The following is a 12,114-nucleotide window of genomic DNA, read 5'->3' on the forward strand; positions in this document are numbered from 1 at the left end:
CTCTTTAAAGACAAACACCCAGCTTGTGTGTTATTTTCACCTATTAGTAATAAATAAATAATAAACAAATTAATATTAGAAAGAAATTAAATATTTCTTCATATTTTGGGTTTTAAACATTTCATATCGAGTTAAAATTGGCTCCATGCCCTCACAACGCAAGTGGTAGAGTTAATAGCATCATAATCAGTAAGTTGTAGGCAACTAATTATTTGATAAATGAAAAGTTAAAGAGAAAAAGAAAAGGTGACATCACAACACGGATTTTTAAGAAGTGAAGCTTCCTACCCAATGTATTATTATTTTATTTACAAATGTTTAACAATTATTTGGCCATCCTTCCTTTGCTCAATGATTGTATTTAGGTGAAGATGACTTCATGTATATATGAAAGTATACAGTAACAGCAGTCGTGTTGTTTTACCTTTATTTTTGAAATTTGTTGGGGTCATATATTCTGTAGTAAACTTGACCATTGTTTATCATAGATTATAGTTGCTTTTATTAATGACAGGATAAAAAGAACACAAACAGGACATTCAACATTAGCATTATTAGCAGCCATAGAGTGCGTTGATCCTGGTGATGTCCCAGCGTGACATGCCCCGCCTCTGGCCGATCTGGACATTGGGGTTGGGGATGGGAGTGATTGTATCTCTCCCATACTGGACAGTGAAGGCTGTTCTTCCATAGTGCATGATGGAGGAGTAGTCGTAGGGAGTGTTCAGGTTGTTGGTGTCCTGCTTGTAGAAGTTGTAGGCATTCTGTGGGTTAATGTACTCCCAGTTGATCTTGACATAGTTGTCACGGTCGCTCCTGGTCTGCTCATGCTGGAAGCCCAGAGCGTGGTTGATCTCGTGCAGGACGACACCGTGGTAGACGCAGCCCTGTCTGTTCAGAGAGAGCACCTGTCTTCCTCCCACTCTGCCCAGAGCGGAGAAACATCCAGCTCTGTTCTCGATGCTGATGTAGTCATACTCGTTCTGACGGGGGACAAAGCGGATGCAGGTACTGCTGTGGTAGACCTTCAGGGCAGAGTCGATCTTCTGCTTTTCCCAGCTGGTGAACTGACTGCTCACAGTGAATGGGATTGTCACCAGACCATTGTTTCCTTTCTTCCACTGGCAGCTCTGATACCAGCACTTCATGGCGTTTCTGGTTTTGGGAGCAAGCAGGTCACCTTCCAGCAGGATCTCATCTGTGGCGTTGTTGGAGGTTAGAATCCTGGTGGTGATGTCAACGTCGTCTTCATCTTCATTTCCTTCATCTTGGAGAGGATGAGCCTGAGAGAGGCCGAGCAGGAGCAGCAACAGCAGGCTGACAGTGGGAGTCATCTTCAGGTTTGGTCTGGAGGCTGTGGAGCTTCTGTGGAGAGACTCCTGATGATCTATGTTTGACTCAATGCTGTCCAGAGTCTTTATACTCTTCACAATAGGTGTGTCTACTGGAGGATTATGGGCTGGGGTCCACACTGTCAGGGCTAAATAATCATTGGATGAAAGGACTAAACAGAAAAACCTTTAAAAAAAAAAAGAAAAAACATGTATCTATGCCATCTTTTCTTTTTCTCTTTAACTTTTCAGTTGTCAAACGAATAGGAAAAATTTTGCCTATACCAAAAATTACTGATTATGATGAATTACACAAGTTACATAAATCATCCACCAGTCCATCAATTAATTAACTCTACCACCTATCCTTTGTGGGTTGTGAGGGCATTTCTTTGGTGAAAATGTGTGATAATAATTTCTTAATAAGTGAAAATGAAGTGCAAGCCAAGTATTTGTCCTTAAAGAGGCAACAGAAAATGTCTGTTCCCCTAATGATTTGTGCTTGATACAGTTTAAAAAGTTCATACTATAAAAAATTAGAAATGAGAAAATGAGAAACCAGATTAGCATCAAAGTGTATGCTCATTATGACAGCTGGGCAGTTTGTTACAAGGGAGGTCTCAAGGAAATATTACATTAGTTTAGATTAGATTAGATTAGATTGCTTCTTCAAAACAAAAACCAGGTCTAACTGGTTGAGGACCATGTAAAGTGTTTAAGGTAAAATCTTGCCTTGGTAAGCTTGTGTTCATCAGACCTACTGACCAACGATAACAAAACATGTTGAATCAGGAGGTTTGTCTGTGGAGTCCTCCCTGAAAAGGTTTATTTAGTGCTAACAGTTTGGACCCAACCCATAATCCTCCTGTAGACACACCTGTAGAGAAGAGTATAAAGACTGTGGACAGCACTGAGTCAAACATAGATCATCAGGAGTCTCTCCACAGAAGCTCCACAGCCTCCAGACCAACCCTGAAGATGACTCCCACTGTCAGCCTGCTGTTGCTGCTCCTGCTCGGCCTCTCTAAGGCTCATCCTCTCCAGGATGAAGGAAATGAAGATGAAGACGACGTTGACATCACCACCAGGATTCTGACCTCCAACAACGCCACAGATGAGATCCTGCTGGAAGGAGACCTGCTCGCTCCCAAAACCAGAAACGCCATGAAGTGCTGGTATCAGAGCTGCCAGTGGAAGAAAGGAAACAATGGTCTGGTGACAATCCCATTCACTGTGAGCAGTCAGTTCACCAGCTGGGAAAAGCAGAAGATCGACTCTGCCCTGAAGGTCTACCACAGCAGTACCTGCATCCGCTTTGTCCCCCGTCAGAACCAGTATGACTACATCAGCATCGAGAACAGAGCTGGATGTTTCTCCGCTCTGGGCAGAGTGGGAGGAAGACAGGTGCTCTCTCTGAACAGACAGGGCTGCGTCTACCACGGTGTCGTCCTGCACGAGATCAACCACGCTCTGGGCTTCCAGCATGAGCAGACCAGGAGCGACCGTGACAACTATGTCAAGATCAACTGGGAGTACATTAACCCACAGAATGCCTACAACTTCTACAAGCAGGACACCAACAACCTGAACAGTCCCTACGACTACTCCTCCATCATGCACTATGGAAGAACAGCCTTCACTGTCCAGTACGGGAGAGATACAATCACTCCCATCCCCAACCCCAATGTCCAGATCGGCCAGAGGCGGGGCATGTCCCGCTGGGACATCATCAGGATCAACGCACTCTATGGCTGCTAACAATGCTAGTGTTGAATGTCCTGTTTGTGTTCTTTTTATCCTGTCATTAATAAAAGCAACTATAATCTATGATAAACAATGGTAATGTTTACTACAGAATATATGACCCCAACAAATGTCAAAAATAAAGGTAAAACAACATGACTGCTGTTGCGTAATTTTTACGTGACTGTGTTTGAGATTAGAAAATACTTTCATATATACATGAAGTCATCTTCACCTAAATACAATCACTGAGCAAAGGAAGGATGGCCAAATAATTGTTAAACATTTGTAAAGAATAATAATAATAAATTGGGTAGGAAGCTTCACTTCTTAAAAATCCATGTTGTAATTATGTCACCTTTTCTTTTTCTCTTTAACTTTTCAGTTTTTAAAAGATTAGGAAAAAATGTTGCCTACAATTTACTGACTGTGATGCTATTACTCAAGTTAAATATATCATGCACCAGTTCATCAATTAATTAACTCTACCACTTTTCCTTTTTGCGTTGTGGGGGCATGGAGCCAATTTTAAGTTCATATATTTAAATACCAAAATATGAAGAAATATTTAATTTCTTTCTAATATTATTTTATTTATTATTTATTTATTACTAATAGGTGAAAATAACACACAAGAAAGATGTTTGTCTTTAAAGAGGCAACAGAAAACCTCCGTTCCCCTAATGATTAGTGCTTCATAGAGTTTAAAAAGCTAATACTGTACAGTCCTGTGGCCCTGTGTTGTTGTGTGTCATAGCAAACATACTGATGTACAAAAACACAATGGTTACCAGGTAAATAATATCCCCTATATTGTTTTGGATATAAAATATCAGAGTTACTTTGTGTCATGAATCAAGTCATCAGTTTTTTTCATAAAGCCCATCAATCCCAGTGGTCAGCAGAGTAACATCATGACAACAAGGCTCATAGGGGATCAATATAAACATGGATGGTGTCATTTTTCTGTCACCATTACACATGTGCCAAAGAGCTGACCCAAAGCATAGGCCAACTAAGTGTTGGGCCACTGTGACCACAAAGGGTCACCCAAGAGTGTTTGATGTGTCTCACAATAGAGTTTTTTGTAAAATAAATAATATATCATGAAAATGTTATACAAAGATGTCAACAGCCATACTGATGTCTTTGGATTTATGTTTTTTGTATAATGGTTTAACTGAATTTTGGTTGAATATTATATTGAATATTTAACTGGGAATTAATGCAAAACCACAGTCTCTATGTAAATGTGTATGTAACGGTTAAAATTGAAGCTAGGTTGAGAAGTGTTATATTGAATAAAGACGCCTGAGGCTAAAAAAGCAGTTAATCTCTCTTGAGCAATTTTTAGATGGTCCAGAACGATAGCTAAAATGTTTCACATCTGCTGTTAAGCCACACAGAAAGCATCTTTACACATGTTTCAGTTTTGGATGATGACATAAAAATGATACAGGTGTAACATCAGTCAGATTTAAGTTGGACTAAATAACACATTTGGTATAAACTGATTGTGTTTGTGACAATAAATCCCAGTGAGACATAGCACCAGTTTCATGGTTCTTTTGTGTCACAGAGCTGAGCCTCTAATATTTTCAAACATGAAAACAGTAAAAATCAGTCCCATATGTTGGCTAGCATCTCCCAATCACATAACTGGTTGAAGACCATGTAAAGAAGAACAATTTAGCCTTGGTAAGCTCGTGTTCATCCACTTACTGACCAATTATAACAAAAAATGTTGGATCAGTAGGTTTGTCTGTAGAGTCCTCCCTCCAAAGGTTTATTTAGTCCTAAGAATTTGAACACCAGCCCATAATCCTCCTGTAGACACACCTATAGTGGAGAGTATAAAGACCCTGGGCAGCACTGAGTCAAACATAGATCATCAGGAGTCTCTCCACAGAAGCTCCACAGCCTCCAGACCAACCCTGAAGATGACTCCCACTGTCAGCCTGCTGTTGCTGCTCCTGCTCGGCCTGTCTGCGGCTCATCCTCTCCAGGATGAAGGAAATGAAGATGAAGACGACGTTGACATCACCACCAGGATTCTAACCTCCAACAACGCCACAGATGAGATCCTGCTGGAAGGAGACCTGCTCGCTCCAAAAACCAGAAACGCCATGAAGTGCTGGTATCAGAGCTGCCAGTGGAAGAAAGGAAACAATGGTCTGGTGACAATCCCATTCACTGTGAGCAGTCAGTTCACCAGCTGGGAAAAGCAGAAGATCGACTCTGCCCTGAAGGTCTACCACAGCAGTACCTGCATCCGCTTTGTCCCCCGTCAGAACCAGTATGACTACATCAGCATCGAGAACAGAGCTGGATGTTTCTCCGCTCTGGGCAGAGTGGGAGGAAGACAGGTGCTCTCGCTGAACAGACAGGGCTGTGTCTACCACGGTGTCGTCCTGCACGAGATCAACCACGCTCTGGGCTTCCAGCATGAGCAGACCAGGAGCGACCGTGACAACTATGTCAAGATCAACTGGGAGTACATTAACCCACAGAATGCCTACAACTTCTACAAGCAGGACACCAACAACCTGAACACTCCCTACGACTACTCCTCCATCATGCACTATGGAAGAACAGCCTTCACTGTCCAGTACGGGAGAGATACAATCACTCCCATCCCCAACCCCAATGTCCAGATCGGCCAGAGGCGGGGCATGTCCCGCTGGGACATCATCAGGATCAACGCCCTCTATGGCTGCTAATAATGCTAATGTTGAATGTCCTGTTTGTGTTCTTTTTATCCTGTCATTAATAAAAGCAACTATAATCTATGATAAACAATGGTCAAGTTTACTACAGAATATATGACCCCAACAAATGTCAAAAATAAAGGTAAAACAACATGACTGCTGTTGTGTCAATTTACATGACTGTGTTTGAGATTATTAAAATACTTTAATTTATACATTAAGTCATCTTCACCTAAATACAATCACTGAGCATAGCAAGGATGGCCAAATAATTAACTTCACTACTCAAAAATCCATGTTGTAATTATGTCACCTTTTCTTTTTCAGTTATCAAAAGATTAGGAAAAAATGTTGCCTACACCTTACTGACTGTGATGCTATTACACAAGTTACATATATCATGCACCAGTTCATCAATTAATTAACTCTACCACTTATCCTTTTTGCATTGTGGGGGCATGGAGCCAATTTTAAGTTCATATATTTAAAAACCAAAATATGAAGAAATATTTCATTTCTTTCTAATATTATTTTATTTATTATTTATTTATTACTAATAGGTGAAAATAACACACAAGAAAGGTGTTTGTCTTTAAAGAGGCAACAGAAAACCTCCGTTCCCCTAATGATTAGTGCTTCATAGAGTTTAAAAAGCTAATACTGTACAGTCCTGTGGCCCTGTGTTGTTGTGTGTCATAGCAAACATACTGATGTACAAAAACACAATGGTTACCAGGTAAATAATATCCCCTATATTGTTTTGGATATAAAATATCAGAGTTACTTTGTGTCATGAATCAAGTCATCAGTTTTTTTCATAAAGCCCATCAATCCCAGTGGTCAGCAGAGTAACATCATGACAACAAGGCTCATAGGGGATCAATATAAACATGGATGGTGTCATTTTTCTGTCACCATTACACATGTGCCAAAGAGCTGACCCAAAGCATAGGCCAACTAAGTGTTGGGCCACTGTGACCACAAAGGGTCACCCAAGAGTGTTTGATGTGTCTCACAATAGAGTTTTTTGTAAAATAAATAATATATCATGAAAATGTTATACAAAGATGTCAACAGCCATACTGATGTCTTTGGATTTATGTTTTTTGTATAATGGTTTAACTGAATTTTGGTTGAATATTATATTGAATATTTAACTGGGAATTAATGCAAAACCACAGTCTCTATGTAAATGTGTATGTAACGGTTAAAATTGAAGCTAGGTTGAGAAGTGTTATATTGAATAAAGACGCCTGAGGCTAAAAAAGCAGTTAATCTCTCTTGAGCAATTTTTAGATGGTCCAGAACGATAGCTAAAATGTTTCACATCTGCTGTTAAGCCACACAGAAAGCATCTTTACACATGTTTCAGTTTTGGATGATGACATAAAAATGATACAGGTGTAACATCAGTCAGATTTAAGTTGGACTAAATAACACATTTGGTATAAACTGATTGTGTTTGTGACAATAAATCCCAGTGAGACATAGCACCAGTTTCATGGTTCTTTTGTGTCACAGAGCTGAGCCTCTAATATTTTCAAACATGAAAACAGTAAAAATCAGTCCCATATGTTGGCTAGCATCTCCCAATCACATAACTGGTTGAAGACCATGTAAAGAAGAACAATTTAGCCTTGGTAAGCTCGTGTTCATCCACTTACTGACCAATTATAACAAAAAATGTTGGATCAGTAGGTTTGTCTGTAGAGTCCTCCCTCCAAAGGTTTATTTAGTCCTAAGAATTTGAACACCAGCCCATAATCCTCCTGTAGACACACCTATAGTGGAGAGTATAAAGACCCTGGGCAGCACTGAGTCAAACATAGATCATCAGGAGTCTCTCCACAGAAGCTCCACAGCCTCCAGACCAACCCTGAAGATGACTCCCACTGTCAGCCTGCTGTTGCTGCTCCTGCTCGGCCTGTCTGCGGCTCATCCTCTCCAGGATGAAGGAAATGAAGATGAAGACGACGTTGACATCACCACCAGGATTCTAACCTCCAACAACGCCACAGATGAGATCCTGCTGGAAGGAGACCTGCTCGCTCCAAAAACCAGAAACGCCATGAAGTGCTGGTATCAGAGCTGCCAGTGGAAGAAAGGAAACAATGGTCTGGTGACAATCCCATTCACTGTGAGCAGTCAGTTCACCAGCTGGGAAAAGCAGAAGATCGACTCTGCCCTGAAGGTCTACCACAGCAGTACCTGCATCCGCTTTGTCCCCCGTCAGAACCAGTATGACTACATCAGCATCGAGAACAGAGCTGGATGTTTCTCCGCTCTGGGCAGAGTGGGAGGAAGACAGGTGCTCTCGCTGAACAGACAGGGCTGTGTCTACCACGGTGTCGTCCTGCACGAGATCAACCACGCTCTGGGCTTCCAGCATGAGCAGACCAGGAGCGACCGTGACAACTATGTCAAGATCAACTGGGAGTACATTAACCCACAGAATGCCTACAACTTCTACAAGCAGGACACCAACAACCTGAACACTCCCTACGACTACTCCTCCATCATGCACTATGGAAGAACAGCCTTCACTGTCCAGTACGGGAGAGATACAATCACTCCCATCCCCAACCCCAATGTCCAGATCGGCCAGAGGCGGGGCATGTCCCGCTGGGACATCATCAGGATCAACGCCCTCTATGGCTGCTAATAATGCTAATGTTGAATGTCCTGTTTGTGTTCTTTTTATCCTGTCATTAATAAAAGCAACTATAATCTATGATAAACAATGGTCAAGTTTACTACAGAATATATGACCCCAACAAATGTCAAAAATAAAGGTAAAACAACATGACTGCTGTTGTGTCAATTTACATGACTGTGTTTGAGATTATTAAAATACTTTAATTTATACATTAAGTCATCTTCACCTAAATACAATCACTGAGCATAGCAAGGATGGCCAAATAATTAACTTCACTACTCAAAAATCCATGTTGTAATTATGTCACCTTTTCTTTTTCAGTTATCAAAAGATTAGGAAAAAATGTTGCCTACACCTTACTGACTGTGATGCTATTACACAAGTTACATATATCATGCACCAGTTCATCAATTAATTAACTCTACCACTTATCCTTTTTGCATTGTGGGGGCATGGAGCCAATTTTAAGTTCATATATTTAAAAACCAAAATATGAAGAAATATTTCATTTCTTTCTAATATTATTTTATTTATTATTTATTTATTACTAATAGGTGAAAATAACACACAAGAAAGGTGTTTGTCTTTAAAGAGGCAACAGAAAACCTCCGTTCCCCTAATGATTAGTGCTTCATAGAGTTTAAAAAGCTAATACTGTACAGTCCTGTGGCCCTGTGTTGTTGTGTGTCATAGCAAACATACTGATGTACAAAAACACAATGGTTACCAGGTAAATAATATCCCCTATATTGTTTTGGATATAAAATATCAGAGTTACTTTGTGTCATGAATCAAGTCATCAGTTTTTTTCATAAAGCCCATCAATCCCAGTGGTCAGCAGAGTAACATCATGACAACAAGGCTCATAGGGGATCAATATAAACATGGATGGTGTCATTTTTCTGTCACCATTACACATGTGCCAAAGAGCTGACCCAAAGCATAGGCCAACTAAGTGTTGGCCACTGTGACCACAAAGGGTCACCCAAGAGTGTTTAATGTGTCTCACAATAGAGTTTTTTGTAAAATAAATAATTTATCATGAAAATGTTATACAAAGATATCAACAGCCATACTGATGTCTTTGGATTTATGTTTTTTGTATAATGGTTTAACTGAATTTTGGTTGAATATTATATTGAATATTTAACTGGGAATTAATGCAAAACCACAGTCTCTATGTAAATGTGTATGTAACGGTTAAAATTGAAGCTAGGTTGAGAACTGTTATAATGAATAAAGACGCCTGAGGCTAAAAAAGCAGTTAATCTCTCTTGAGCAATTTTTAGATGGTCCAGAACGATAGCTAAAATGTTTCACATCTGCTGTTAAGCCACACAGAAAGCATCTTTACACATGTTTCAGTTTTGGATGATGACATAAAAATGATACAGGTGTAACATCAGTCAGATTTAAGTTGGACTAAATAACACATTTGGTATAAACTGATTGTGTTTGTGACAATAAATCCCAGTGAGACATAGCACCAGTTTGATGGTTCTTTTGTGTCACAGAGCTGAGCCTCTAATATTTTCAAATCATGAAAACAGTAAAAATCAGTCCCATATGTTGGCTAGCATCTCCCAATCACATAACTGGTTGAAGACCATGTAAAGAAGAACAATTTAGCCTTGGTAAGCTCGTGTTCATCCACTTACTGACCAACGATAACAAAACATGTTGGATCAGTAGGTTTGTCTGTAGAGTCCTCCCTCCAAAGGTTTATTTAGTCCTAAGGATTTGAACACCAGCCCATAATCCTCCTGTAGACACACCTGTAGAGAAGAGTATAAAGACTCTGGACAGCACTGAGTCAAACATAGATCATCAGGAGTCTCTCCACAGAAGCTCCACAGCCTCCAGACCAACCCTGAAGATGACTCCCACTGTCAGCCTGCTGTTGCTGCTCCTGCTCGGCCTCTCTAAGGCTCATCCTCTCCAGGATGAAGGAAATGAAGATGAAGACGACGTTGACATCACCACCAGGATTCTGACCTCCAACAACGCCACAGATGAGATCCTGCTGGAAGGAGACCTGCTCGCTCCCAAAACCAGAAACGCCATGAAGTGCTGGTATCAGAGCTGCCAGTGGAAGAAAGGAAACAATGGTCTGGTGACAATCCCATTCACTGTGAGCAGTCAGTTCACCAGCTGGGAAAAGCAGAAGATCGACTCTGCCCTGAAGGTCTACCACAGCAGTACCTGCATCCGCTTTGTCCCCCGTCAGAACGAGTATGACTACATCAGCATCGAGAACAGAGCTGGATGTTTCTCCGCTCTGGGCAGAGTGGGAGGAAGACAGGTGCTCTCTCTGAACCGACAGGGCTGCGTCTACCACGGTGTCGTCCTGCACGAGATCAACCACGCTCTGGGCTTCCAGCATGAGCAGACCAGGAGCGACCGTGACAACTATGTCAAGATCAACTGGGAGTACATTAACCCACAGAATGCCTACAACTTCTACAAGCAGGACACCAACAACCTGAAAACTCCCTACGACTACTCCTCCATCATGCACTATGGAAGAACAGCCTTCACTGTCCAGTACGGGAGAGATACAATCACTCCCATCCCCAACCCCAATGTCCAGATTGGCCAGAGGCGGGGCATGTCCCGCTGGGACATCATCAGGATCAACGCACTCTATGGCTGCTAACAATGCTAATGTTGAATGTCCTGTTTGTGTTCTTTTTATCCTGTCATTAATAAAAGCAACTATAATCTATGATAAACAATGGTCAAGTTTACTGCAGAATATATGACCCCAACAAATGTCAAAAATAAAGGTAAAACAACATGACTGCTGTTGCGTAATTTTTACGTGACTGTGTTTGAGATTAGAAAATACTATCATATATACATCAAGTCATCTTCACCTAAATACAATCACTGAGCAAAGGAAGGATGGCCAAATAATTGTTAAACATTTGTAAAGAATAATAATAATAAATTGGGTAGGAAGCTTCACTTCTTAAAAATCCATGTTGTAATTATGTCACCTTTTCTTTTTCTCTTTAACTTTTCAGTTTTTAAAAGATTAGGAAAAAATGTTGCCTACAATTTACTGACTGTGATGCTATTACTCAAGTTAAATATATCATGCACCAGTTCATCAATTAATTAACTCTACCACTTTTCCTTTTTGCGTTGTGGGGGCATGGAGCCAATTTTAAGTTCATATATTTAAATACCAAAATATGAAGAAATATTTAATTTCTTTCTAATATTATTTTATTTATTATTTATTTATTACTAATAGGTGAAAATAACACACAAGAAAGGTGTTTGTCTTTAAAGAGGCAACAGAAAACCTCCGTTCCCCTAATGATTAGTGCTTCATAGAGTTTAAAAAGCTAATACTGTACAGTCCTGTGGCCCTGTGTTGTTGTGTGTCATAGCAAACATACTGATGTACAAAAACACAATGGTTACCAGGTAAATAATATCCCCTATATTGTTTTGGATATAAAATATCAGAGTTACTTTGTGTCATGAATCAAGTCATCAGTTTTTTTCATAAAGCCCATCAATCCCAGTGGTCAGCAGAGTAACATCATGACAACAAGGCTCATAGGGGATCAATATAAACATGGATGGTGTCATTTTTCTGTCACCATTACACATGTGCCAAAGAGCTGACCCAAAGCATAGGCCAACTAAGTGTTGGCCACTGTGA

The 12,114-nt window shown here is 40.4% G+C and overlaps 5 protein-coding genes across 5 annotated transcripts; 4 read left to right on the plus strand and 1 right to left on the minus strand.

Annotated features, from left to right (window-relative positions):
• Positions 1 to 554: 554 nt before the first annotated feature.
• LOC131459697 (high choriolytic enzyme 1-like) lies at positions 555 to 1,458 on the minus strand. The gene has a single exon (XM_058629754.1). The coding sequence runs from the start codon at positions 1,332 to 1,334 to the stop codon at positions 555 to 557; it is 780 nt and encodes a 259-aa protein (XP_058485737.1). The 5' UTR covers positions 1,335 to 1,458.
• An 811-nt stretch (positions 1,459 to 2,269) lies between these two features.
• Positions 2,270 to 3,092, plus strand: LOC131459684 (high choriolytic enzyme 1-like). The gene has a single exon (XM_058629726.1). The coding sequence runs from the start codon at positions 2,310 to 2,312 to the stop codon at positions 3,087 to 3,089; it is 780 nt and encodes a 259-aa protein (XP_058485709.1). The 5' UTR covers positions 2,270 to 2,309; the 3' UTR covers positions 3,090 to 3,092.
• Positions 3,093 to 4,981: 1,889 nt separating this feature from the next.
• Positions 4,982 to 5,867, plus strand: LOC131459681 (high choriolytic enzyme 1-like). Its single transcript, XM_058629723.1, has one exon. The coding sequence runs from the start codon at positions 5,015 to 5,017 to the stop codon at positions 5,792 to 5,794; it is 780 nt and encodes a 259-aa protein (XP_058485706.1). The 5' UTR covers positions 4,982 to 5,014; the 3' UTR covers positions 5,795 to 5,867.
• Positions 5,868 to 7,631: 1,764 nt separating this feature from the next.
• LOC131459682 (high choriolytic enzyme 1-like) lies at positions 7,632 to 8,516 on the plus strand. The gene has a single exon (XM_058629724.1). It carries the CDS (start codon positions 7,665 to 7,667, stop codon positions 8,442 to 8,444), a length of 780 nt encoding a protein of 259 aa, XP_058485707.1. The 5' UTR covers positions 7,632 to 7,664; the 3' UTR covers positions 8,445 to 8,516.
• A 1,765-nt stretch (positions 8,517 to 10,281) lies between these two features.
• LOC131459689 (high choriolytic enzyme 1-like) lies at positions 10,282 to 11,185 on the plus strand. The gene has a single exon (XM_058629745.1). The coding sequence runs from the start codon at positions 10,315 to 10,317 to the stop codon at positions 11,092 to 11,094; it is 780 nt and encodes a 259-aa protein (XP_058485728.1). The 5' UTR covers positions 10,282 to 10,314; the 3' UTR covers positions 11,095 to 11,185.
• Positions 11,186 to 12,114: the final 929 nt, after the last annotated feature.

Source organism: Solea solea, chromosome 5 (genome assembly GCF_958295425.1).
Source record: "Solea solea chromosome 5, fSolSol10.1, whole genome shotgun sequence".
Lineage (NCBI taxonomy): Eukaryota > Metazoa > Chordata > Actinopteri > Pleuronectiformes > Soleidae > Solea > Solea solea.

Coding starts and splice junctions, on each gene's coding strand:
- LOC131459697 (XM_058629754.1), bottom strand. CDS start 1,334: ATGACTCCCACTGTCAGCCTGCTGTTGCTGCTCCTGCTCGGCCTCTCT.
- LOC131459684 (XM_058629726.1), top strand. CDS start 2,310: ATGACTCCCACTGTCAGCCTGCTGTTGCTGCTCCTGCTCGGCCTCTCT.
- LOC131459681 (XM_058629723.1), top strand. CDS start 5,015: ATGACTCCCACTGTCAGCCTGCTGTTGCTGCTCCTGCTCGGCCTGTCT.
- LOC131459682 (XM_058629724.1), top strand. CDS start 7,665: ATGACTCCCACTGTCAGCCTGCTGTTGCTGCTCCTGCTCGGCCTGTCT.
- LOC131459689 (XM_058629745.1), top strand. CDS start 10,315: ATGACTCCCACTGTCAGCCTGCTGTTGCTGCTCCTGCTCGGCCTCTCT.